The sequence below is a fragment of the Macaca thibetana genome, chromosome 9, assembly GCF_024542745.1.
Source record: "Macaca thibetana thibetana isolate TM-01 chromosome 9, ASM2454274v1, whole genome shotgun sequence".
Taxonomy (NCBI): domain Eukaryota; kingdom Metazoa; phylum Chordata; class Mammalia; order Primates; family Cercopithecidae; genus Macaca; species Macaca thibetana.
The window spans coordinates 58,618,261-58,646,044 of record NC_065586.1 but is presented as its reverse complement, the minus strand read 5'-3'; the positions used below and the strand labels follow the sequence as shown (position 1 = coordinate 58,646,044).

At 44.0% G+C, this 27,784-nt stretch overlaps 2 protein-coding genes across 9 annotated transcripts in view; one reads left to right on the top strand and one right to left on the bottom strand.

The window, feature by feature from the left end:
* CAMK2G (calcium/calmodulin dependent protein kinase II gamma) overlaps window positions 1–27,784 on the bottom strand; it is a 1,229,125-nt gene that overhangs the window by 1,017,387 nt on the left and 183,954 nt on the right. The gene's annotated exons all lie outside the window — the stretch shown is intronic.
* KAT6B (lysine acetyltransferase 6B) overlaps window positions 8,130–27,784 on the top strand; it is a 205,080-nt gene continuing 185,425 nt past the window's right edge. For 3 of the 8 annotated variants that reach the window (XM_050803325.1, XM_050803322.1, XM_050803318.1), the window contains exons 1-3: window positions 8,130–8,325; window positions 21,234–21,303; window positions 25,162–26,040. In XM_050803325.1, the coding sequence (XP_050659282.1) occupies window positions 25,420–26,040 (621 nt within the window). In that variant the 5' untranslated portion in view covers window positions 8,130–8,325; window positions 21,234–21,303; window positions 25,162–25,419. Of the gene's footprint in view, window positions 8,326–9,062; window positions 9,435–21,233; window positions 21,304–25,161; window positions 26,041–27,784 lie in introns of those variants that run through there. The other 5 variants (XM_050803324.1, XM_050803321.1, XM_050803317.1 and 2 more) reach the window with 3 other exon arrangements.

The following is a 27,784-nucleotide window of genomic DNA, read 5'->3' as shown; positions in this document are numbered from 1 at the left end:
TGTTATCATTCAGTATTAGTACCTACAACTACTTCTTCTCTCTTTTTTTTGAGATGGAGTCTCGCTCTTGTCGCCCAGGCTGGAGTGCAGTGGCATGATCTCAGCTCACTGCAACCTCTGCCTCTGGGTTCAAATGATTCTCCTGCCTCAGCCTCCCAAATAGCTGAGATTATAGGTGTGTGCCACCACAGCTGGCTCATTTTTGTATTTTTAGTAGAGATGGGGTTTCACCATGTTGACCAGGCTGGACTTGAACTCCTGACCTCAGGTGATCCACCTACCTTGGCCTCCCAAAGTACTGGCATTACAGGCATAAGCCACCGTGCCTGGCCTCTTCTCTTTTTATTATACCAACTTTTTTTTTCTTTTTAATATGGGGTCTTGCTCTGTGTCCAAGGCTGGAGTACAGTGGTGTGATCATAGTTCAATGCAGCCTTGAACTCCTGGGCTCAAGCCATACTCCTGACCTTAGCCTCCCAAGTAGCTGAGATTATAGGCACAGGCCACCATGCTCAGCTAATGTTTTAGTTTTTGCAGAGATCAGGTCTTGCCATGTTTCCCAGGCTGGTCTTGAGCTCCTGGCCTCAAGTGACCCGCCTTGCCTTGGCCTCCCAAAATGCTTGCATTATAGGCATGGGCCACTGTGCCCAGCTATACAAACTTTCAATGACAAATATGTTTGAAATTTCTTTTTTTTTTTTTTTGAGACACAGTTTCACTCTTGTTGCCCAGGCTGGAGTGTAATGGCTCCATCTCGACTCACTGCAACCTCTGCCTCCTGGGTTCAAGCAATTCTCCTTCCTCAGCCTCCTGAGTAGCTGGGATTACAGGCATGCCCCACCATGCCCGGCTAATTTTGTAATTTTAATAGAGACAGGGTTTCACCATGTTGGCCAGGCTGATCTTGAACTCCTGACCTCAGATGATCTGCCCACCTCAGCCTCCCAAAGTGCTGGGATTACAGGCATGAGCCACTGCGCCAGGCCAAGTTTAAAAATTTTATAATTAAAAAAAAAAAAAAAAATGCAGGTCAGGCACGGTGGCTCATGCCTGTAATCCCAGCATTTGGGGAGGCCGAGGCAGGCAGATCATGAGGTCAGGAGATCGAGACCATCCTGGCTAACATGGTGAAACCCCGTCTCTACTAAACATACAAAAAATTAGCCAGGCGACGTGTCGGGCGCCTGTAGTCCCAGCTACTTGGGAGGCTGAGGCAGGAGAATGGCGTGAACCTGGGAGGCGGAGCTTGCAGTGGGCTGAGATTGCGCCGCTACACTCCAGCCCGGGTGACAGAGCGAGACTCCGCCTCAAAAAAAAAAAATAATAAAAAAATAAAATAAAATGCAGTATAGCTTTGACGACTCGGGGGAAAGGGTTGGGGGGGTGAGGGATAAAAGACTATATATCGGGTACAGTGTACACTGCTCAGGTGTTGGGTGCACCAAAATCTCAGATATCATCACTAAGAAAGTATTCATGTACAAATAAATAAATAAGAAAAAAAATGCGGCAACAAGAAAAGGAAGTTATTCAGAAGTTTCACTATTTCATCAATTCTTTTGTTTTCTTCCATCAATTCTTTAGGCACAGTACAAAAATATTGACCTTTTGAGAACCAAGGGTAAATTAATAAATTACTCAGGGCAGAGATTTGTGGTTTACCATTTAAATACGTTGTAGGATTTGAGGCCTGGCTTAGATGATACGAAACAATTCCCTTGATTAAATCTAGTCGTTAACAGTTGCTTATTGACTACATTGACTACATATCAGGCACTGTACTGGGCTCTGAGGATATAGCTGTCTGCATAGGGCTTCCTGCTTCGTAGAAAACCCAGCTTTAAGACAAGGCCACTCAGTGATTTGCTCAAGGCTTACACACATTAGTTGGTTACAGAGATGGATAAAAATAAATCTGAGTGTCCTACTATTAATTTGGCACTCTGTTCCACATTCCTTTGCTACTAGTCTTCTGAGCTGTGTGTTTTCCTTCTGTACTGAAGACAGAATAAGAGGCTGGGCACAGTGGCTCACGCCTATAATCCCAGCGCTTTGGGAGGCTGAGGCAGGTGGATTACTTTGAGCTCAGGAGTTTGAGACCAGCCTGGGCAACATGGAGAAACCTCATCTCTACTAAGAATACAAAAATTAGCCAGACATGGTGACATGGGCCTGTAGTCCCAGCTACTCGGGGGGCTGAGGCAGGAGAATCGCTTGAACCCAGGAGGCGGAGGTCGCAGTGAGCTGAGATCGCGCCACTGCATTCCAGCCTGGGCGACAGAGTGAGACCCCGTCTCAAAAAAAAAAACAAGGAAAAAAAAACGCTTTTCAGTTAGATGAGCACATTAGGTTGTGCAAACTGGAGAAAATTGTTAGTAGTTAAGTTAAACTTGATTTATACTTCCTTACCCTTGGAAAATTATAAAGTAGTCCAGTCATTCTTAAATGTACTCTGGTCAGTTAACCAGACACGAAGATAGTTTGTCTATATTGAAATGGAAAATAAAAAAAGATGAAAAAAGTGAGAAAATGAACATGTTGATATAAAGTCGCCCACTCTTCTTTTATGGGAAGGGCTATCCTTTATTCAGGGAGTATGTTTTTCTTACTATTTTGGGGGATAAAATGTCCTTTATTCTATGAAATGATGCTGATAGGAGATAGCTGTTAGTTCTTTTTAAAAATGTCCTTATTATCAAAATTTAAAGTTGGTGGCTGGGGACAGTGGCTCACGCCCGTAATCCCAGCACTTTGGGAGGCCAAGGCGGGCGGATCACCTGAGGTCAGGAGTTCGAGATCAGCCTAACATGGAGAAACCCCGTTTCTACTAAAAATACAAAATTAGCAAGGCATGGTGGCGCATGCCTGTAATCCCAGCTACTTGGGAGGCTGAGGCATTAGAATCACTTGAACCCAGGAGGAAGAGGTTGCAATGAGCCGAGATTGTGCCATTGTACTCCAGCCTGGGCAACAAGAGCGAAACTCCATCTCAAAAAAAAAAAAAAAAAAAAAAAAGTTGGCAACTGTCAGTTTCCTCAAATTCTTTTTGAAGTGTTACTCTCCTACAAAATCCAAAAGACTGTGAATCACATTAAACACTGGGGTGGTTCAAAAAAAAATTTTTTTTTTAAGAGACAGGGTTCTACTGTGTCACCCAGGCTGGAGTGCAGTGATGGAGTCGTAGCTCACTGTAGCTTCCAATTCCTAGGCTCAAGTGATCCTCCCACCTCAGCCTCCCCAGTAGCTGGGACTACGGGTGTGTGTCACCATGTCTGTCTAATATTTAAATTTTTTATAGAGCTAGGGGTCTGACTATCTTGCCTAGGCTGGTGTCAAACTCCTGGCCTCCAGCCATCCTCCCATCTCAGCCTCCCAAAGCACTGAGAATACAGGTGTGAGCCACCATACCCTGCCCAAATTTTCTTTGGTAGAGCCTGGTGCTAAAAACTATGTATTTATTAAGACTATTTGGATATCACTAATCAATATGATGATTAGTGAAAGGCCACCTCACCTTTGAGTCTCAAAACAAAAACCAAAAGATCTCTGAGAATTTTGTTCTTCAACAATCTAATTCTACAATCTCTTACCACTCTCCTGTCTTCCTCGGAATCTTTCGCTTGAGGCTGAGGCATGTTTCTGGTTTATAGAAAGCAATGGTCGGGTTGGTCTTGAACTCCTGGGCTCAAGTGGCCTCCCAAAGTGCTGGGATTACGGGCCCTGTAATGCCAGCACTTTGGGAGGCTGTTTGAACCCAGGAGTTTAAGACCAGCCTGGGCAACATGGTGAAACCCTGTCTCTATTAAAAACACAAAAAATTAGCCAGATGTGAAGGCATACTCCTTTAGTCCCAGCTAACCAGAGGCTGAGGTGGGAAGTTGAGGCTGCAGTAAGGCATGATCGTGCCACTGCACTCCAGCGTGGGCAACAGGAACAAGACCCTGTCTTTAAATAAATAAATAAATAATAAATAAATAAATGGTTGTTCACCCTGACTGCACAGGGTGCTTTGGAAAAATGCTGATGAAGGGCCCCTCTCCCCAAATAGTCTAGTTTAATTGGCCTTACGTGGGACTTAGGCTCTAGGCTGGTTCAAGAGCTCCTCAGGTGATTGTTACATGTGGCCAGGGAAGCAAACCACAGGTATGAATGGTGTGTCTTCATTAAGTAGCTTTTATGGCACTAGGGCAGTTACATAGATGAACAAGCTGGTCCATGTAGTAGAAAAGCTAATTAGGAAAACAGGCAAAATATGACAACAGAGTAGGGTAAATGCTTTTATTTATTCTATAACTCAATAAATACTAGCTAAGCACTTAACAAGCGCCAGTGCTGGAGTGAAGCCATGCTCTCAGTCCTGTGGGCTACCTGCAAAAACCAGGAAAACTTCACAGAGGAGGCAGCAGCCAAGCAGGGATTTGGAGGAGTGCTTAGTCAAGGTCTTTACTAGATAAGGCAGGGAGTGAGGGCATGGCAGTGAGGACAGGGCGTGCTGGCCACAGACAAGTGGCAGGCTCGGAGAAGCTGGAGATGAGATACTGGTGAGGTGCAGATACGCATACCTTTAGAAGACTAAGGGGTTTAGGCTTGGTCCAGAATGCATTTAAAAGACAGTAAAGGTTTTAAAGCAGGAATGCACAAATTAGGGTGCAGAATACTGGTATTGGAGATAACCCCAGCTGTTCATAAAGGCAGCTGTAGCTAGAATTTCCTAACCAGTTTAATGCTTTGACTGATCATCCCCCATCCCCTCTGCCCTTGACTGAAGTAATCAGACATTGTGACCTTGTGGGGTCAGTTTCTAGTCAATGAAGGGAGAGGATTCCATGTGGCAGTTGGAAGGAGGTGTAGATCAATGTTTTTTAAGTGACTAATTGAATGTAAATAGAATTCAACATGGGCTGGACCCTGGACAAATACGTTTAGGGTCCCTGCCTGTGCCTCCTTACCCAATTTCCTTTAGAAGGACTTGGTAGTGCCTCTGTGGATGTGGTACCTCTTATCAGGCTGTTTGTCTGACTTGCCTCAGAGCAAGTAAACAAACCCAAAAGATCAAACCATCTGGGTTCCCAGAGGCTCCTGCAGCTCCTCTGCACTTTATTATTCTCGTTCAGAACTCAAGGACAAATAGGTCAAATCACAAAATCAGCCAAGTACTAGGGACTATAACCTTCTGGCTAAGACACTCACAGAAGAAGTAACTTCCTCGGCTGGGGAGGAAGAAGATTTAGCCTAGGCCAGTGGTTCTCAAATTTAGTGACTGTAAGCTTCAAGACTAGTCATGAGCTAAAAATATATTTTCGGGAGACTCGCTTCAGACTTACTGAATCAGAATCTCTGGGGTTGGGCCAAGGAACCTGTCTTTCAAACACTCATTCCCAGATCATTCTGATTCCAGTGATCTGTAGATTGCATGGAGCAGCATAACTCGTCAGTGGTTCTGGTCTGTGGTGGTGGTTGGCAGCTGTTTTGGGGTGGTGGGGGACAGGTCAGATAAGCGTCTCCATTCATAATCTTCCAGCCCAGTAGGCTTGCAAAATTTGCACCATGCTTGGTTTTCAATTCAGGCTATTTCTAGGTTAATTTCTTAATTGAGCTATTTAGCTCAGCAGAGGACCTGAGATACCACAGATAAGAGAGCGGTTTAGGAGTAAGCATTAAATATCTCTGGCTGTGTCTCTTATTATCCTTTCCAGTCTCACTTATCTGAAGAGCCAGATTTCTCAAAGGACAAGTAACTCTAGAGGGGAGTATCAATGGGAAAGCTACGAATTCCTTGCCACACCCCCGTTACAGAACTATACTTGCTAGTAACTGAATCTCAAGAAACATATCAAGATGTTGAATGAAGACATTTCTCTCTTCTGTATTCCTGAGCTCCTGGGGTTACAAGAGCACAAGTTTAGGCAAACATAACTCATTTCTCTCTGAGGTGTCTCTTCACTTCTTGATGCACTGGAGATCCTTGTAGAATAATACATTAGTGATAATGAGTGTTGGGTGCTCACAAATCACCCACAATTCGTTGGCTGAAGGCATCTTAAACGTGAACTTTTTGGCTTTTATTGTCTTTAGCTGCTTCTTTTAACGTACTTTAGTTTGAGTGTACAGATTTGGGGTTTTCAAACTTGTTTTTAATTAAGGCATGGTTTATTTTTATTGCTTGAGATAAAATGCAGTCTGAGGGTCACAAATGTAATTTACAAAATAAAGTGCATCTGGGCAGATCATAAGGAAAAAAAAAGAAAAAAGAACAGAAAGCCTAAATAAAGAGTGGGCCAGGATTCTTAAGTTTATTTAGTAACTTCTTGGAGAATAAAAATCCCAGCACCTGCATTATAAAAAAGCACATCTTCTAAGTGTCCTTCTCTTCGAAACACCTAAATGAACTAGACTGAATTACGAACTAACTAATGGTCTTTAAAAATTCACCTTGAGCAAGCTACTGAAGATACTAAATAAAAGAGGCTGGGACAGAGTCTGAGGAAACCCAACCTGCTGTTTGTTTTATCAGTAATGTAACTCAAAAGTAGCCAAGCGGATGGCCGGAGTTTTCTGTGTTTTGTTTCCCTGGGCTGAGCCTGTGAATGCCAAGATTTAATCTAAAGAGGTTTGTGTTTTAAAAACTAACAACCAAGTAATAAAACACCTATAAAAACGGTTTATAATGGAACCAGTGACAGTTTGCAGTGTAGTATTACAACTCTTCTGCTCCCCCTCGCCCTTTCTCTATCCTTTCATCCAACTCTGTGCCCTTTGTCTAAGTTCCTTTCTCACCTTGCTGCCAAGAAGCACAGGAGAGGGAGCTCACACCCCAAAGCAGCAGACCATTTTTAAAAAATGAAGTGTGTGTTGTGGTCTGCATTTGAAGACAGGGCTGCGTGTGCTGCTTGTTTTGTCTGAGATAAGGACGAAGATAAGTTGTCCTAACAAAGTACCCACCTAGTTGTACAGTGGTTTCTAATGGGGAGGTGAAGATGCCACTGCAGTGTCAGTGGCATGAGGCTGCAGGAGTCAACCAGGGCAGGAAGCCTGGGGCCTCCCCTCCCTGGCACCCTGCATCGCCATGCCCGGGCCCAAGATGGCCCTGACTCCAGGGACAGACTTCAGGCAACAGGTGGTTTTCCACCCAGGCCACCATGCCTGAAACTTGGTTCTTTTGCAAAGCCATAGTTCTCCTCCCCCTCTCAAAGAAATGGCGCCTGGGAGGGAAACTTCGTGCTCAAACTCTCTAGGAGCCATTGCTCAGCCCACCTTTCCTATTTTCTTAAGTCTCCCTTGCCAGCATCCCATTCACCTCCGGAAAGAATCAGGGGCGCTCTCTTCAGAGTCCAGAGAGCTCTGGGAGGCATGTGGGCAGCGTCAGAGTGGCCTCGCCTGGGCGGCCAGAGAAGCCCCCAGTCTCCCTCAAGTGGGCCTCAGGAACTCGGGGGGCCCAGGGGAAGCCTGGAAAACCGAACTTCGCCGTCAGCCTTCCTTAGAGCGCTGACTAAAAGAGAGGGGGGAAGGGCCCCCCAGCGGTCTTCCCCGCCCCCCTCCCGCCTCAGCCCCTCTGCCATCCGTCTGCACCGCCCAAGAAAGCACCCAGAACGCGGCTGAGCTCGTCAGCTACTCGCAGGCAGGGAGAGGGCATCCTGGGGGGCAGCTTCCCCCTCCAGCCCGCATCTGACATCCCCACTCCCACCCAAGGATGCCGCCGCCGTGCCCTGTCCGCAGTCGCTGAATGTCACTGCTCCCTCTTCCTCCCGATCAGGGTAGACACAGCTCTTCAGGCGTCCCCCACCCCAAAACTGCCGCGATCGCCCGAGGGCGCAAAGCCTGGGCAAAGGACGAAGTTTGGGGCCCATAGCGACGGGAGGGGGGGCGCGTTGGCGAGGACCGCACCTCAGTCCCAGCCCCGGCGGGCACACTCCCCGCCCCAAACGGCCCAGGCGTCCCCATCCTCCCGCGGACACCAGCGTCCCCGCCCTCCCCCGAGGGCGGCGAGAGGAGCCCCCCGGGGCGGAGGCAGGTACCCCCGGGGCGGAGACTGGGGCGGGCGGGGTCCGGGCTGCGCCCCCGGCCAGGCCGGGCGGGCTGGCGGGCGGCGCGGGGGGAGCGGGGCTGGGCGGCGCTGCCTCGGGCTCTGTGCGCTGCAGCCCGGAGCCGAGGAGGAGGAGGCGGAGGAGGAGAAGGAGGCGGCGGCGGTGGGTCCCGGGCGGGGGGAGCGCGGCGCTGCGGACCCGGGCGGCTGGCAAAGGACGAGGCGGAGGCTGAGGAAGGCAGCAGGGAGACCCAGGCTGCAGCAACAAAGGGCAGCGAGCGATTGGCCGGGCTGCAGGCGAGGTTAGCCGGGGACCGGGGTGGCCGGAGGCAGCGGCGAACGGTGCACGTGCTTGCAGACACGGGCGAGTGTGGAGCCGGGGGGTGCACGCCCGGTGGGTAGGGGCTTGCTCCCCCGCGGCATGGGATGGCGAGGAGGCTGCAGCGACATCGTTCTGCCTGCACCCGGCCTGGGGCTGGCAGGGTAGGGGTGTGTTGGGGGGGGAAGCATGCGAGCCAGGGGGCGGGCGAGTAGTCGCCCGGGACGGGACGGGAGAGAGGGTGGAGGAGGGGGCGGGATGGAACGCTCCGGGCGGCGCGCCCGTCCGCGCACTCCAGCAAAGAAGCTGGCGACTGAGAACCTCGAATTTTAACTTCGCGTGCCCGCCCGCGCGCGCCCGCCCGCGCCCACCCCTAAATCCTGCGGCCGCCGCCAGCGATCAGCTCTCACACAAACTTTAGCTGCGGGCTAGGGGGTTTGGGGTTGAGTGGGGGAGGGGAGAGGGAAAAGGCCTCCTGATTGGCGTCGTCTGCAGCCAATAAGGCCAAGCTCCCCTGCTGCGAGTAGACCCAATCTTTTCCTAGAGGTGGAGGGGGCGGGTAGGTGGAAGTAGAGGTGGCGCGGTATCTAGGAGAGAGAAAAAAGGCTGGACCAATAGGTGCCCGGAAGAGGCGGACCCAGCGGTCTGTTGATTGGTACTGGCAGTGGACCCTCCCCCGGGGTGGTGCCGGGGGGAGGATGATGGGTCGAGGGGTGTGTCTATGTGGAAGCGAGATGACCGGCAGGAACCTGCCCCAATGGGCTGCAGAGTGGTTAGTGAGTGGATGACGGACAGACCCGTAGGCCAACGGGTGGCCTTAAGTGTCTTTGGTCTCCTCCAATGGAGCAGCGGCGGGGCGGGGCCGCAGCTCGGGTTTAATGAGACTCCATTGGGCTGTAATCAGTGTCATGTCGGATTCATGTCAACGACAACAACAGGGGGACACAAAATGGCGGCGGCTTAGCTCCTACCCCTGGCGGCGGCGGCAGCGGTGGCGGAGGCGACGGCACCTCCTCCAGGCGGCAGCCGCGGCTTCTTTCTCAGGCAGCGGCAGCGCCCCCGGCAGGCGCGGTGGCGGTGGCGCTCAGCCAGGTCTGTCACCCACCCCGCGCGTTCCCAGGGGGAGGAGACTGGGCGGGAGGGGGAAACAGACGGGGGGATTCAGGGGCTTGCGACGCCCCTCCCACAGGCCTCTGCGCGAGGGTCACCGCGGGGCCGCTCGGGGTCAGGCTGCCCCTGAGCGTGACGGTAGGGGGCGGGGGAAAGGGGAGGAGGGACAGGCCCCGCCCCTCGGCAGGGCCTCTAGGGCAAGGGGCGGGGCTCGAGGGCGGAGGGGGCGGGGCGGGATCGGGTGGGGGCGGGGTTCGGGGAGTCGGAAGGCGGGGGCTGCGAGGGAATTTCTGAGTGGGAGTGAACTGGTAGGAGCGGTGGGGGCCAGCGAGGGTGTGAGGAAGACTAGTGAGGGTTGGGTGGGAGGGGAAGCTGGAGGTGTAGAACAGGTGCTGAGGGAGAGTTAGGGAGGGATGCAATTTGAGAGAAGTGGAAGGCGGACCGAGGGGTGTGTGAGGGCAGGTGAGATGATGCCGAAGGCGAGATTGCAGTTGTCTGGGCGCAGAGTAGGTGGGTTTGGGTGTGGTGGATTGGAGCAGAGTTGAAGCGGTGGAGAGTGTTGGGTTTGGGGAGGCATTGAGGCGCATGTGAGGAGCAGGTGCGATTGCAATGATGGGAAAGGTATTTGGGTGGATCGGCATGTTGGAATAAGAAGGAGGTTTGCTAGCTTTGGAGTATGAAGTGTTTTTAAAAATGTGGAAGGATGGGATGGTTATGCTTGGGAGAGTTTCTGAAAGATGATGCTAAGACAGCAGAGCAAACTTAAATGTGAAGGGAAGGGAGAGAGGCTGCTTAGAACTTGCAGAATAAATCTGTAGCAGAAAATCTCCGGGGGACAAGGGATTGGTAGGGGTGGGACAAAGTGGCAGGTGTGAAGAAAGTGGGCGGAGCTGTACAGTAATTTTGGGTGAATGTGATTTGGTGGACTGTGCCAGGGGTGAGGATGGGGCAAAGAAAGGTGTTAGTTTGGGAGACAAGTTGCTTGATAGGCTGTATTTATTATTTTTTAATAAAAATGAGAAAAGGGTCTCACTATGTTGCCCAGGCTGGTCTCGAAATCCTGGCCTCAAGTGATCTGCCCACCTCTGCCTGCCTGAGTGATGGGATTACAGGCGTGAGCCAGGGCGACCCGTGATAGGCTGGATTTATTATATTAAACTTGATCTGGAGTCTTCAGGGAGTGTGGGGCAGCAGAGTATCCCAGGAAGAGACATACACCATACCCTGGGATAGGACTTTTTGCATAGGTTTGAATTTGCTAGTACTTTGCTATGGGCAGAGTGCAGGGAGTGGTAGGAGATGACCAGGCAAAGGCGCAGGATGGGTTAGATTACAAATGGTGTCCTATGCCCCATGAAGGAGTTTAAGCCCTGTAATTGGTAGAAGGTGTTGGGATGTGTTAAAGAGAGTATTAGACAGCAGTTCTGAAGGGGTAGTGATAAAGAATTACAGATGTGGGAAATACGAAATGAAAACCAATGAACCAAGTATGTTTGGGGTTGGAGATACCAAGGAAATTCAGGATACAGCATATGAAGACCCCTCCTATATGGACGGAAGGTGGAAGTAGAAAATGGGAATTAGTTGTGTTCGAACAGTCTTAGTTCTATGGGGCCCCAAGAAGGTTTTTTTTTTTTTTAAAGTGCATTCTTCCTGTCTTACTTGTATACCCTAGATTTTTTTGGCATAGCCTTGAAATAAAACACTCTGGTTTTTTTCTTATTCATAAGTTCTTTACACATTTATCAAAAAGAATTTGGACAATATTTTATGTTTTTAAGAAGGAAAGGATAATGCACATGTTTCTTCTTTCCCGAGAACTTCTACTGAGAGTTAAAGGTTGGGGAGGTGAAGTGACAGTTTACCAAAAAAAAGAAAAAGAAAAGAAAATATAGAGACAGAGGAAGATTTTAACATTAAAGGAGGAATTTAGGGAATGGCTGATGGTCATGACATGGTCGGCAGAGGAAGTTTTGCTTACCAGCCACACTTAGGCTTCTGAGTAAAGTGGATATTATGTCATTGCTATTATAGCATGTGTTTATTTCACAGACTGCTTTCGAAGATTGGGTGGAAACTGTCAGATGTGAGGCATAGCATGAATGAAAGGTAAATAGGGTGAATATTAGAAAGTAGATGAGGAAGTTTAATAATTTTAATGTGCTTTAGAAGCTCTCATGGACTTTCACATACCAATTAATAAAAGACGTAACTAAGTGATCTGGCTTTCAGTCTCCTAGTTCTCTACAGTGTACCCTCGTGCCTACATTTGTATTGAGAGAAAAGGAAATAGTGTTTTTTTTTTTTTTTTTGAGACAGTCTTGCTCTGTTGCCTAGGCTGGAGTGCAGTGGCATGATCTTGGCTCACTGCAACCTCCACCTCCCGGGTTCAGGTGATTCTCCTGCCTCAGCCTCCCAAGTAGCTGGGATTACAGACATGTGCCCAGCTAATTTTTATATTTTTAGTAGAGGTGGGGTTTCGCCATGTTGGCCAGGCTGGTCTCAAACTCCTGACCTCAGGTGATCCACCCACCTTGGCCTCCCAAAGTGCTGGGATTAAAGAAATGGTTTCATGTGGCTGAGTGCGGTGGCTCACGTCTGTAATCCCAACACTTTGGGAGACCAAGGTGGGTAGATCAGGAGGTCAAGAGATCAAGACCATCCTGACCAACATGGTGAAACCCCGTCTCTACTAAAAATACAAAAAATTAGCTGGACGTGATGGTGGGTACCTGTAGTCTCGGCTACTTGGGAGGTTGAGGCAGGAGAATCACTTGAACCCGGGAGGCAGAGGTTGCAGTGAGCCGAGATTGCACCACTGCACTCCAGCCTGGCGACAGAGCAAGACTGTCTCAAAAAAAAAGAAAAAAAGAAATAAATATTTTATGTAAGTAGGGATGTGTGAACTGTGGTGATCAGTCTTTGTTGCAGAATGGTAAATGATGCATGGATGGGAGAAGTGGGGTGATGGAATATTTCTTCCCTGTAATGCCTTAATTTGCATTTCCAAAGCACCTTTAAGCACCTTTTTTAATAGGACTCCCACATCTTCTGATACCTGTCTTCCCGCAGACCCCAGAAAGAGAATACACCAATTTTCGGATCATCCATTCCATTGTTGCCGAATATTTGAGTTGTTTCAAGTTTGGGGTAATTGTGAACAAAGCTGCTATGAGCATTCCTATACCTGTCATTGGTGCCCATGTGCACAGGTTTCTAAGGTATACACCTAGGAATGAAATTGCCGGTTTATAGCTAGGGTGACCATTTGTCCTGACTTTTGCTTATTTTCCCAGTGTAACTTTTAGTTATACTTTTAGTTTTCAAAAGTATCTAGGTTTAGATGATGAATTGTATGGTCACCCTAGTCATAGATAGGTATGCCTGTCTTCATCTTTACTAAGTACCAAACTCTTCAAAGTATTATACCAGGTTACACTCCTTCCAGCAATATATGAATTCCCTTGCTTCTCACCCTCTCCAGTCTCAGCCTTTTTAGCTTTTAAAATTTTAGCCAGTATGGTAAATTTTGCACTTACCTGATTAGTAATCAGATTGCACAACTCTTCATATATATATATATATATATATATATTTTTTTTTTTTTTTTTTTTTTTTTTTTTTTTTGAGATGGAGTTTCGCTTTTGTCTCCCAGATTGAAGTGCAGTGGCGTGATCTTGGCTCACTGCAACCTCTGCCTCCCAGGTTCAAGCGATTCTCCTGCCTCAGCCTCCCAAGTAGCTGGGATTACAGGTGCCTGTTACCACAACTGGCTAATTTTTTGTACTTTTAGTAGAGGTGGGGTTTTGCCATGTTGGGCAGGCTGTTTTCGAACTCCTGATCTCAGTTGCCTGCCTCAGCCTCCCAAAGTGCTGGGATTACAGGAGTGAGCCCTCTGCGTCCGGCCAGCTCTTCATATACTTTTTTAGCCATTTAGATAGCCTCATTTATAAAGTTCTGTTCAAGTCTTTTCCACCCTGTTTTTAAGAGTTGGGCCTTGTATCTTTTATTGCTATTTAGAAGTTCTTTATTTACTGTGAATACAAGTCCTTTGTCATGTGTGTATGTTGCAAATGCTGTGGCTTGCCTTTTCACTCTCTTTATGGTGTCTTTTAATGAACAGAAGTTCTTAATTTTAATGGAGTCAAATTTATTGGTCTTTATGGTTAGTGCCTTTTGTGTCTTGTTTTAAGACTTTTCCTACCCTGAGGTCAAGAAGATATTCTCCTATGCAGTACTATCTTTTAAAAGCTTTGTTGCCCTTAAATAATGTATAACTATGAGTAAAATACACTCTTCTTGACCCTAGCCTCACCATTACAATCTGTTTTTGCTTTCCTTCACTTTCTTCTATTCTCTGTCTTGAATTTTTACTTCTCTGCAGCTATAACTAAGAGCCAGGTGCTGACTTCTCCTGTCTCTTAGGAGAAAATGGTCATATAGACAGAAGTTCAGCCAGATTAGATTTTACAGGTCTCCAGCTGACTGTATTGCCCTTTTTCCTTTTATGAGCTAGCATTTATTGTGTTCCTGCTATGTGTCTGCCATCATCCTTGCTTCTTTCATATTTGTTATCTCAGTGATTCCTCTTAACGGTTCTGTAAAACAGAGAAGTATTCTCATTTTTACAGAAGAGAAAACGGAGACTTAGATTGACTTAGTAACATGTTCAATATCCTCTAGCCTAGGTAGCTAGCAGAATGGGGACTGGATCCCTGACTCTGATACTTCCCATCACAGCACACCTACTTGTTGATTAAAATGTCAGAAACCTGTTTTTTGATAACATCCAAAACCAAAAAGAATAACTTTCTTTTTTTTTTTTTTTTTTTTTTTGAGACGGAGTCTGGCTCTGTTGCCCAGGCTGGAGTGCAGTGGCGGGATCTCAGCTCACTGCAAGCTCCGCCTCCTGGGTTTACGCCATTCTCCTGCCTCAGCCTCCGGAGTAGCTGGGACTACAGGCGCCCGCCACCGCGCCCGGCTAGTTTTTTGTATTTTTTTAGTAGAGACGGGCTTTCACTGTGTTCGCCAGGATGGTCTCGATCTCCTGACCTCGTGATCCGCCCGTCTCGGCCTCCCAAAGTGCTGAGATTATAGGCTTGAGCCACCGCGCCTGGCCAAGAATAACTTTCTTACTCTTGATGTAACATGCCTTAAGTAAAGCACGAAGCTAACTATTGTGAAACTGGATAAAATACCTCTCTGTATATAGCCACTGGACCTTAAGTGGTCCATGGATGGATGACAGAAGGTCTGTTAACCCTTGAAAATGTATGCCAGTGCATATGGGTACATGTGCTTATTTTTTAGAGTAGAGCCATAATATTTATGAAACTCTCAAAAGGGAACCTGAATTTTTCAGGGTGTCTGGATATCTGGTCTGAAGACATCTGTAATACAGTTAACAAAGAATCCTGCAATAATCTATTTCAAAAGAATCATAAAAAAGTTAAGATGTAAAATTTTTCTCAGCCAGGTGCAGTGGCTTATGCCTGTAATCCCAGTACTTTGGGAGGCTACAGTGAAAGGATCCCTTGAGCCTTGGAGTTCAAGACATGCCTGGGTAACATAGTGAGACCCCCGCCTCTATTTTTATTTATTTATTTAGATTTTTTGGTATCTTTATTTTATCTTATTTATTTTGTTGAGATGGAGTTTTGCTCTCGTTGGCCAGGCTGGAGTGCAATGGCGTAATCTGGACTCACTGCAACCTCCGCCTCCTGGGTTCAAGCAGTTCTCCTGCCTCAGCCTCCCAAAGAGCTGGGATTACAGGCATGCGCTGCCACGCCTGGCTAATTTTTTGTATTTAGTAGAGATGGGGTTTCACCATGTTGGCCAGGCTGGTCTCAAACTCCTATTTCAGGTGATCTACCTGCCTCGGCCTGCCAAAGTGCTGGCATTATAGGCATGAGCCACCGAGCCTGGCCTTGTATCTCTATTTTTAAAAGTTTTTTAAAAATCACATTTTTTGGCCCAGCGCGATGGCTCACGCCTGTAATCCCAGCACTTTGGGAGGCCGAGGCGGGTGGATCACAAGGTCAGGAGTTTGAGACCAGCCTGGCCAACATGGTAAAACTCCATCTCTACTAAAAAAAAAAAAAATAATAATAATAATAATAATGATGAAACAATGGCATGGTGGTGTGTGCCTGTAATCCTAGCTACTCAGGAGGCTGAGGCGGGAGAATCGTTTGAATCTGAGAGGCGGAGGTTGCAGTGAGCCGAGATCGCACCATTGCACTCCAGCCTGGGCAACTGGGTGAGACTCCGCCTCAAAAAAAAAAAAAAAAAAAAACAAATCACGTTTTTTTCTTAATACATTATTCTCAGTCTTTGTCATCAAAAACCAGCTAAAGCTAATATGTAATTAGGGAGAAATCTAGGATGGAATAGGAATTTTTAAATGCCAAAAAAAGACACTCTAAATTTAGTTGATTATTTCTTAAGTGAAAGTGCTTAGTTACAATACATCATTACTAATCAGTGTACCCTGGCTCCAAAGGCCTGATGACTTCAAATGACTTTTCATCTTGTCTCTAAATTCCTCTGTTTTACAAGGGATCAAATTTCCTGTGAGGTTCCTAACAGTGTGATTAAATTTTAGAGACTGAAACTATTGAGCACTTAAATGCAGGGATGACTATGCAAACCTAATTCATGGGTTTCACCAGGAGATTTGGGAACTGTCTCTACTAATTTATGATGATGATGTTGAAACTAATCTTTGCTAGAGATTATGGAAGCCATAATAGTTTATTGATGGTTCAGTTATTGTTTGTTGAAGCACATTTATACAATTATAGTTTAATGACATAACAAGGATATTGTCAACTAGGAGAGCATGACATGAAAAATTAAACTTCCAATTAATATAATATGTATTAGTTGAAATGATAATTTTTATGGTGATTTAGCCTCTTAGAAATCCTTGGAAAACATTATTAGCTTATGAATTGAAAACTCTCTTTGTTAATGAGTAGTGGGAAAGAACTTAGTGTTACTCTAAAAAGATGGGGAATTAAATATTCAGTTCAACTAACGTTTTATTGAGTGCCTGTTCTGGGCTTGCTGCTGAGTTAGGCTCATAAATATAAGTTGAACAAGATTGATGTTTGGAGAGGTGAAATACTGGTTGCTTTTGTTTTTTCTTTCAAACACTCTTCCCTCCAGAGTAGATGGATACTATTGCCAGAGTGATTCAAACATTCAACAGGTTTGTGTGTGTATGTGCATGCCCTTCACTGTGCATTATGGTGTCACCTGCTCCTGCAGTGGCTTCCTATTCATCTGTCACATTCACACACCACAGCTTGACTTTGTTGACAGCCAACTTTCTGTTTTACTTTTTTTGAGACGGATTCTGGCTCTGTTGCCAGGCTGGAGTGCAGTGGCGCGATCTCGGCTCACTGCAACCTCTGCCTCCCGGGTTCAAGCGATTCTCCTGCCTCAGCCTCCCGAGTAGCTGGGACCACAGGCACGCACCACCACGCCTGGCTAATTTTTTGTATTTTAGTAGAGACAGGGTTTCACCATGTTGGCCAGGATGGTCCCAATCTCCTGACCTTGTGATCTGCCTGCCACAGCCTCCCAAAGTGCTGGGATTACAGATGTGAGCCACCACACCTGGCCTATTAATGTTTTTTATTTTTTAATTATATTTGTCTTTTTTAGAGACAGAGTCTAGCTCTATTGCCTAGGCTGGAGAGCATTGGCACAATCATAGCCCACTGTAGTCTCAACCTCCTGGGCAGCTCAAGAGATCCTCTTGCCTCAGTCTCCCGAGTAGCTGGGTCTACAGGTGTACATCACCACACCCAGCTAATTTTTTATTTTTATAGAGGTGGGGTCTTGCTATGTTGCCTATGCTTGTCTGGAGCTCCTACCTCAAGTAATCCTCCTGCCTTGACCTCCCAAAGTGCTGGGATTAGAGGCGTGAGCCATTGTGCCTGGCCCAACTGAATTTCTTTATCCCTTTTCAGCATATACGTGTTCTAGTCAGGCACACTGACTTGGTGTCCCTTTTGTTTGACAGCTCATTCTTAGCTTCTGTTATTTCACTTTGATTTCCGTCATTCATTCCTTGATACATTTATTTAGCAAATAGGCATTGAACCCCTCTTATCAAGTTGTAGTCTTGGGAAATCTTAGGGTATACAAAGATGAATCAAGCATGAATCCTGTTTTTAAGAATTTTACAGTCTAGTAGGGGTGACAAGGTTAATATACAAGTAAGCATAATACAGAGTGGGAAATGAATGTCAAAACAGTAAAAAAGCTAAAAGTTTCCTGTTAGACAAAGATGTTTGGGCTTTTGAGAAGTTGTTTGCACTGCGCCATGAAGGATTTGAATTTGGGCAGAGGGATGGTGGGGCACTTATCCAAGCTCAGCATTATCTTTCAAGGTCCAGTTTTCAGTCCCATCCATCCAAGAGATGTTCATCCATCCTTCACATGGTTTCAGCAAGGTAGTATAGTCACTGTTGTTTCTAGACTTCTTCCTTCTGTAATCAGAGGAACACTTTCTTTAAAGCAAATCTTCCAGGGAAGACCAATATACATAAAACAGTTAAAGTGGAGCTGCACTGTTGGATTCAAGGTGCTGTGATGGCCCCAAGTTTAACCCACAAGGGGGCACCTGAAGGTAATACCCGAGGTAATTCCTTGTCACAAGAGATCCAAAGAGCCTAGTTTGAAAACCGCTGGAGAGACAGAAAGAGTTTGGGCTTTGGCATCTGAATTAAAATCCTTCATGACTTAATAACTCTGAGATCTTGGCTAAGTCAAGCCTGTTTTCCTTTTGTAAAAACAACAATGGTACCTTACACGTTGTTTTAAGGTTTACTGATAATCTATGTAAAGTACCTGGACCACAGTACATGTCAGGAAATGGTTGGTATTATTATTATTATAGTTCAGTGCTTTGTTATTTCTTTTTTTTTTTTAAACAACTTGAGGTGAAGCTCACATAACATAAAATGAAAAAAAATTAAAAAGTGAACAAATCACTGGCATTTAGTACATTCAGTGTTGTGTCACCACTGCCGCTATCAAGTTCCAAAACATTTCTATTGATCCCAAATAAAATCCCTTAGCCATTAAGCAGTTTCTCTAGATATGTCCCTGAGACACCACCAATCTATGTTTTGTCTGTGGATTTATGGATGTTTCATATGAATTAAATTATATGATGTGTGGCCTTTTGTGTCTGGCATCTTTCACAACATAATGTGTTTGAGGTCCGTCCACATTGTAGTCGCATGTATCGAAACTTCGTTGCCTTTTATAGTTGTATAGTATTCTAGCGTATGGATATACCACATTTTGTTTATCTGTTCATCTGTTGATGGACATTTGGGCTGTTTACACCTTTTGGCTATTGTGAATAGTTTTGTTATGAACATGAGTGTATGTGTACTTATTTGAGTATCTGTTTTCAATTCTTTTGAGTCTATACCTAGAAATGGAATTACAGAACCATATGGTAGTTCTGTGTTTAACTTTTTGAGGAACCGCCAAACAGTGCTTTGTTATTTCTTAATTGCTTCTTGTATGTTCTGTCTCTAGCTTTGCTTTGTATTCTGCATAGTACTTACCACAGGGCTGCATGCAGGGAACATCAGCTCACTAAATATTTGTTGATTTTTCTTTGATTAGTATTTATAACCTCACCTCCCAGTTCACATGTTTTGGGCCTGAAGCATTGATTTCAGAGGAAATAGATGCATCCAGGATTTGAAAGATAACAAATATCACCATATGGATGGTGTTTGATGTTGTCAGACAACAGATATTTGTTAACCAAGGACACTATATTGAGCAACTCTGCCAATAACCTGAGCTGGGTGCTGATAGAAGAAAAATAAGTCCGAGTTCCTTCCCCTAAACAGTTCTGTTCTGTTTCGGAAGATACTGCTTAGATTTGTGGACGCTTACTCAGTTACAAAATCAGCTTTGAAAAAATCCAGGTTTTCCGACGGTGATCCCTTTGGGAAAAAAAAAAAAGAAAGAAAAAGCCAGGAGCTTATGAAAGTAAAAGAGTTAAAAATAACTGTTAGCAAGTAAAACTCAGGATGACAAAAGTGTAAACTCTATTATTAATCTTTGTTTTTTCTACCACTGTTTTTTGGCTCATCCATAAACTCATGACTTGAGTGTTATGACACTGGTTTTGAAACAACACACACAGCTTTAGTAAAAGCTTAGAGGGGGCCTCGCATAATACTTATGATCCAGGATATTTTGACTCTTCTTATGCTGACATGAATATTTCTGAGTAGTGTTGATGTTTATGTAATACCAGTGAAACTAAAAGCTCAGTGCTGGACTAAGCATTTCTCTAGATATGTTTAGAATATTTGTAATGAATGATGTAAATAGTGTTATATTATAAGACCGTATGATGCAACCATATAATTTACTGATATTTTGTAGTTAAAAATAAAATGATTCACAACCTTAGAAAATAGAATAATTTAATTCGATGTAGCATAAATCACCAGAATTAATTTAGGATGATTTGCTACCTTTTTGATAGCCTTTTAGTCCAACTCTCAAGTTTTTATAGAAAAATGAAAAGAGAATAATGATTTTAGGGTTTTAGCTTGTGATAGAATGTCCTATCTCTATGTGAAACAAATCCCCGTGCTCTGAAAAAGAGAAATGGTGTGGATAATTCCAAATCAGGAAAAAAAAAATGATTTCTATTTGGCTTTTGAATGAATTATACATTTTTTTTTTCCTGTGGATTTGTCTTTCCAGTTAGATACTACTTAGGCTGAAATGAAATTGGTTTTCAATCTATTCTCTTGCTTATACGAATTTACAGTGGGGCCAGTGGGATGTTGGAAACAAATCAGCCTAAGATTAAAAAATTTGCAGTGGATAATATACAAAGTGGATAATATACATGTGTTTAGTTGAGAATTGGCTACAGATAAGAGACTTCTGATTTTGTTCCTCTCCTAGCTGTGTATTTTTTTTTAAACACTGTGATTCTGCTTGTAGCAAAGAGCTGCTGAGTTACATCTGCTTCTGCCTAATTAACTCTGTTGGTTGGTGTCAGATGAGAGCTAATTTTGAGATTAAATTGAGGAGTGGGGTGTCTGTTGTGGCTGGGGGAGGGGAGAAGGAGGATCCAAGGTTGCTTGATTGTTTTACATAAGATCAAAATGCAGTTATTCACAGTTGTTCTTTTAAATTTATTTTTTGCTTTTCAAGTAAAAATAATCAGTGCTGTACTAAAATGTGACTTGTGTCAATACATATTTACTATTATGTAAACTGGTACATTTTTCTTGTAGGTGAGCTTATTGGTCATATCTGGGTAGTCCATTCAGTACCTATGTGCCTGGTGGCCTTTGGGACAAACAGTGAATGCTGACCTTAAAACAACTTTTGACTATCTTTTTTTCCGATAAATGTTCTATCTGTTTGGCTATTTGAGTAGTAGTGGGTTTTGTTTTTGTTTTCGTTTTTCCATGATGAGATTCTTTCTTAGGAATCTGTCACAAACTTGATTTTTAAAATTTGAACAGATCTGGGCTTATGGATGAAATTTACTTCTTTAGGCACTTGGCTGGGTCCTTGGGGCTTCATTTTCTGTCTCAAGTTCCATATTTATGAGAATCCTTCAGTGGTGTGAAAAAATTATTGTATTACCAAATGTAGTATAATAACTCATTGGAGCTGTTTGTCTTCAATAGTTGTGGAGATACATGGATGGTTGCTGAGTTTAAGGATGTCCTTATGTCCACATGAACATTTCCTTTTTTCTTTTGGCAGATTTGCCTGAAGACCTGGATAATCTCCATTTTTGTCATGGACTGTTAAAACGTTTGAAGTTCCAATTCTGGTACTTTCCCTTATTTTATTACATGTTTAACGTATAAAATGACAGTCTTATTGAAACGTGTTGGTAATGGATATAAACGATTGTTTTATGGATATAAATGATTGTGGGTAAAGATTGTGGGCCGGGCGCGGTGGCTCACATCTGTAATCCTAGCACTTTGGGAGGCTGAGGTGCGCGGATCATGAGATCAAGAGTTTGAGTCCAGCCTGACCAACATGGCGAAACCCCCTCTATACTAAAAATACAAAAATTAGCTGGGGGTGGTGGCGGGCGCCTGTAATCCCAGCTACTTGGGAGGTTGAGGCGGGAGAATTGCTTGAACCCAGGAGGTGGAGATTGCAGTGAGCCGAGATCATGCCATTGCACTCTAGCCTGGGTGAGAAGAGCAAGATTGTCTCAAAAAAGAAACAAAGAAAACAAAAAGGATTGTAGTAAAAGCTTGTCATGAAGGTGTATTTTGGCTATCTATTAGGTATGAAACACATTTTTTTTTTTTGTTGTTTTTTGTTTTTGAGATAGAGTTTTGCTCTTGTTGCCCAGGCTAGAGTGCAATGGTGCAATCTCGGCTCACTGCAACCTCTGCCTCCTGGGTTCAAACGATTCTCCTGCCTCAGCCTCCTGAGTAGCCGGGATTACAGGCACATGCCACCACGCTTAGCTAATTTCTTGTATTTTTAGTAGAGATGGGGTTTCACCATGTTGGCCAGGCTGGTCTTGAACTCCTGACCTCAGGCGATCCACCCGCTTCGGCCTACCAAACTGCTGGGATTACAGGTGTGAGTCACCACGCCCGGCTACGCATTTTGTTTTAATGTATGTTCATTTGCTTGTGTAACCAAAACACCTAAAAGCAACTTGGCAATATTGGACACTTTTCCTGTGACCTCTTCTACTTTCTGCAGTTGTATTTTGTGCAATCAAATTAGTTGTGATTCATCCTGAATAAATGATGAAAGATTAAATAATTACTTGGATATAGTGAAATATCTTCTAATGAAATTTTGCCCGAAACCATTTTACTTTGGAAAGCTCAATTTCCTGTTCTCAACTGACTGACAGAGAATGATTCCTGTGTTCTATCCTGAAAGTGGTTGCACTGTGAAAGCCAGTGATTTCATTCCTAAACACACTGTGTTCCAAGTCTAACATTTTTGTCAAGGGTTTATATAATGAAACAAAAGGGAGTACTTATTAGATTTGTAGATGACATAGATGACAGAATCAAGATTCAAAACAATCTTTAGCAGGTTGGAAGATAGACTTAAATCAACTAGATGAAATTGAACTGTAATAAACGTTAAATACCAGCATTTCAATTTGCAAAAGGAAAGGAGTGGAAAGACTCAACTTGACAGCACTTTTTGAAAAAAGATCTGGGATTTTTAGTTGGACTGCATGCTCAGCATGGCCACTTGTGTGGCAGGGGTATTGAGGAAGTTCCTGTAATTTGGGTTGCATTTATAATTGGATAACACCTGAACTGCCATATTTTAAGATGGCCATTAGCCAAACTAGTGAGCAACCAAGAGAAGGTGGTGCTTTGAAACCATGTGATATGTGGAAGGGTTAAGGAACTGGGATATGAGTGGTCTAAGTTATGGCTGGAGGTAGCACGGGGTTTTGTTGTTAGTGGTTTTCAAAAGGTACTTGTTTTCGGACATCTGAAGGCCTCTCATATTGAAGAAATACTAATAATTGTCTTGGGATCGTTCCAGGGAATAGGACTAGTGGGTAGAAGTTACGGAGTGGCAGATTTTTGCTTCTCTGAGCAAGAAATATAGCTACAGCTGTGCAACAGTGGGGTGATCTGCCTCAAAAAGTGACAAATTATCAATCACTGGAAGTATTTTAAAAATGTAAAGACTCATTGCCCATCTATTTGGGATATTGGGCAGGGATCTTTTATTGGATAACTAGAGGTTGGACTGGATGACCTCTAAGGTCTTTTCAGCCCCAAGTTTCTGAATCTGAGGGGAAAATGAGTAGAGTGAATTTACAGCTTACTGATCACAGAGGGGACAATCTTGTTTAAACCGCCTCCTTCAAGGTGGCATTTTCGGTTGGCATTTAAAACTGTACCGTTTGAACAAGTATAGTTCGATGACCCAGTTGTTTTTCAGCAACATTCCAGGATCTCTGAGAGCAAATACTATATTCTTCAGTATGTCTGGCTAAAGTTTTTAAGGAAAGATATTGTTTTCTCCTTTTAGGTATATTCTGTCTAAATAAATAATCAGAGATAACTTTAATTTTGTATTTTATTAGAAAATTTTCAAAGTATGTAGACGTTGCATTTGATGAAAGTGATAACTACTATATATTGAATATTAGATCATGTGTTCATTTAATCCTCTCAATAATCCTGTAAGGGATATACCAGTATTATCTACAAGTAAAGTGACGGACGCTTTCTCCACTGGACATTGTGGTAGAGCTGGGGTTCAGACCCATGTTGGTCTCTTTGCAGAGACAGAACTAGCTAGAGCAGGCAGTTGTGGCTCAGGGGAGAAGAGTGATGGACTTAGTTGGATTTTAGAATTGGCTGGGCGCAGTGGCTCACGCCTGTAATCCTAGCATTTTTGAGAGGCTGAGGAGGGCAGATCATCTGAGGTCAGGAGTTTGAGACCAACCTGGCCAAAATGGCAAGACTCCGTCTGTACTAAAAATGCAAAAATTAGCTGGGCGTGGTGGCACATGCCTGTAATCCCAGCCACTTGGGAGGCTGAGGCAGGAGAATCACTTGAACCCAGAAGGCAGAGATTGCAGTGAGCTGAGATTGCACTACTGCATTCCAGCCTGGGCGACAGAGTGATACTCTGTCTTAAAAAAAAAAAAAAAAAAAAACATTAATGGTGTTTGACCCTTAAATCTGTTTTGACTCTTACCTTGGGTGAATTCCATCTTCTCCCGAGCCTCAGTTTACCCACAGAGTTGTTCTGCAGTTTAAGTGACAAGTTATATATGAGCACACTCTGTACAGTTTAAACTATAAAAAGAATTAAGAAGTGGGTGTTATCATTGGAGACCAAGATTAGAGCTCAGGTTTGGCCCAATTCCCAGGCCAAGGCTCTTTCTCCTTGTATGCTCTTTGTAGATGTACTTAATACCAGATTGGAGATCTAGGGTGGTTTTCGTATATACCAGGCATCTCTCAGAACAAATACCACTGTCCACCTGAAATCAGATGTGTATATACCTTCTTTGTATTGAGCTGTTTAATGAGCTAACTGGGTATTAAGATAATTAGAATGCTCTACTACTTAAAGGTGAAGGGTTATGTTACTATATTATTTTCAATTTTCCAACTTGTGGGTTGGAGGGTATCATAGACCTCTGTTAAAGGGATGGGGGAGGTGATTCCATAGAAGTAGCTAGAAGGGAAGTTTTTTTAGTATGAGACTTGGGAAATACAATACCTAGCTGAAAGCAGGATTATTTACTCTTTTTTTTTAAGTTCAGGATTTCTTGAAATAAGTTTAATGTACTTTCATCAAATTTTTTATATCATAGATTTATTCTTTCATGTGTATTTTATGTTTATGGAAGACATATACCTTGAACCACTTTCATATAATTTTGTTAATTTCAATAAAGATAATTAAATGTGTAATTTAGATGTGATTATACTTCATAAATGACTTCATATAGAGAAGTGAAACATTCTAAAAACAATTTCTTCTCAGACTGTGACCCAATTTCTTGTTGAAAAATATAGTCACTATGGCTGTGTTATGTAATACCTGCCTGTCATTACTTCTGTGGTCATTCTGTGTCTGAAAAAGTCATGCTAAAGAATCTTTTAGTTTATTTGTGTGAGCTTCATTATTAAGAGTCTTTCCCCTCTTTTTATCCTTTAAGGTCTTGATTTCCCAGTTAAAGATGTTCTTCACCCGAATGCAGTCTTTCCTGTTGGTAAAATAAGACAACCATCAACATTGCCTGTTTGTCTGCTTTTGAAGCTCTTAAGGATGGATGTTTGTAAGATGTTGCTTAATACAGTCTGGAATACTCTGTTCATTTGTTGAATTGTAAATGACTTTCAAATGTGCAAGTTCTGTTAAATACAAAGAGAACCTCTATGGGTAACTTTTGTGTTGAAGAAGTCATTTGTCAACCATGGTAAAACTTGCAAACCCACTTTATACAGAGTGGATTCTTGAAGCTATACAGAAAATAAAAAAGCAAAAGCAAAGGCCCTCTGAAGAGAGAATCTGCCATGCGGTCAGTACTTCCCATGGGTTGGATAAGAAGACAGTCTCTGAACAGCTGGAACTCAGTGTTCAGGATGGCTCAGTTCTCAAAGTCACCAACAAAGGCCTTGCCTCCTATAAGGACCCAGACAACCCTGGGCGCTTTTCATCAGTTAAACCAGGCACTTTTCCTAAGTCAACCAAGGGGTCTAGAGGATCATGTAACGATCTCCGCAATGTGGATTGGAATAAACTTTTAAAGAGAGCAATTGAAGGACTTGAGGAGCCAAATGGCTCCTCCCTGAAGAACATAGAGAAGTATCTCAGAAGTCAAAGTGATCTCACGAGCACCACCAACAACCCAGCCTTTCAGCAGCGGCTGCGACTGGGGGCCAAACGCGCTGTGAATAATGGGAGGTTACTGAAAGATGGACCGCAGTACAGGGTCAATTATGGGAGCTTAGATGGCAAAGGGGCACCTCAGTATCCCAGTGCTTTCCCATCGTCGCTCCCACCTGTCAGCCTTCTACCCCATGAGAAAGACCAGGTAAGCAAATGAGTAATGTTCATGCATTCTCACTACTGTCCTTTTGTCTTTTACAGTTTTGCTGAAGTTTTATGTGGACAGAAGTTCTGAGTGAAGTTTGATAGAATTGAATGTTTTGCCTTAGAGCAGGCTTTTGTATATATTGTATAAAATGTATATATTGTATTGCTTTGTGTTGAGGACTTCCTCACTGATTGGCCAAGAATTTAATGGAACAATCATGTGGTTTGTTTTTAAGCTCTAATTGCTAATTGGTTGGTGCCTGAAGGGACCAGGAAGGATAATATTAATCGTCCTTCGTCCAGGCAGGGTCATATATATTTCAGAAATCTGCGGAAGGCCATTGTATATTTTTCTCTTTATTACTATTTTCAAAGAAGAATCTACAGACTTCTTATTTTTTTGAGACAGAATCTAGCTCTGTTGCTCAGGCTGGAGTGCAGGCTGGAGTGCAGTGGCACAGTCTCGGCTCACTGCAACCTCTGCCTCCTGGGTTCAAGTGATTCTTCTGCCTCAGCCTCCCAAGTAGCTGGGATTACAGGAGCCTGCCACCACATCCGGCTAATTTTTGTATTTTTAATAGAGACAGGGTTTCACCATTTTGGCCAGGCTGGTCTCAAACTCCTGACCTCAAGTGATGCGCCCGCCTCCGCCTCCCCACGTGCTGGGATTAGAGGCGTGAGCCACTGCGCCCAGCTAGACTTCTTATTTTAATGGTGATAATCTATGCTTTTTTTTTTTTTTTTGAGATGGAGTCTTGCTGTTGTTGCCCAGGCTGGAGTGCAATGGCACAATCTTGGCTCACTGCAACCTCTGCCTCCTGGGTTCAAGTGATTCTTCTGCCTCAGACTCCCAAGTAGCTGGGATTACAGGCACATGCCACCATGCCCAGCTAATTTTTGTATTTTTAGTAGAGACGGGGTTTCACCATGTTGGCCGGGCTAGTCTTGAACTCCTGACCTCAGGTGATCCACCTGCTTTGGCCTCCCAAAGTGCTGAGATTACAGGCGTGAGACACCATGCCTGGCTGATAATCCGTGCGTTTAAGAAGTTATTGTAATATGTGACCTAAATCCCTTGTTTCAATTTAAAGTCATTTTTGATTGTCTACTTGTCTGTCTTGTAGGTGAATGTTTATTTTGTCTCATACAGTATCTTTTTAAAATACTCTGATTTCTTGGGACTTATGTTATTTCTATAGTATTTATAAATATATGGCAGAATTCTCCTTACATTGCTGCTACCACTAAGTTTTTGGTTAAGATTTTTCTTTGTTTCAAAGCTACTGTATTTACTTCCCAAACTAAAAACGAAGTAGAGCAGCAGAAAGTGATTTATCGTTCATGTCTAGTTTGAGGGTTTATTCTCTCTTTTGGGTAAGCAGATATATTGATATCAGTTAATTTTATTAATACATGTTACAAAACATTAATCATTGTTGATAGAAAGGTGGTTTTGACTGGGCAGGGTAGCTCCTGCCTGTAATCCCAGCACCTTGGGAGGCCAGGGTGGGAGGATTGCTTGAGCCCAGTAGTTCAAGACTAGCCTGGGCAACATAGTGAGACCCCTGTCTCTACAAAAAAAAATCAAAGAATTAGCCGGGCTTGGTGAAGCACATCTGTAGTCCCAGCTACTTGGGAGGCTGAGGTGGGAGTATCACTTGAGTATGGGAGGTAGAGGCTGCAGTGAGCCTTGATTGTACTCCAGCCTCGGTGATAGAGTGAGATCCTATCTGAAAGATAAT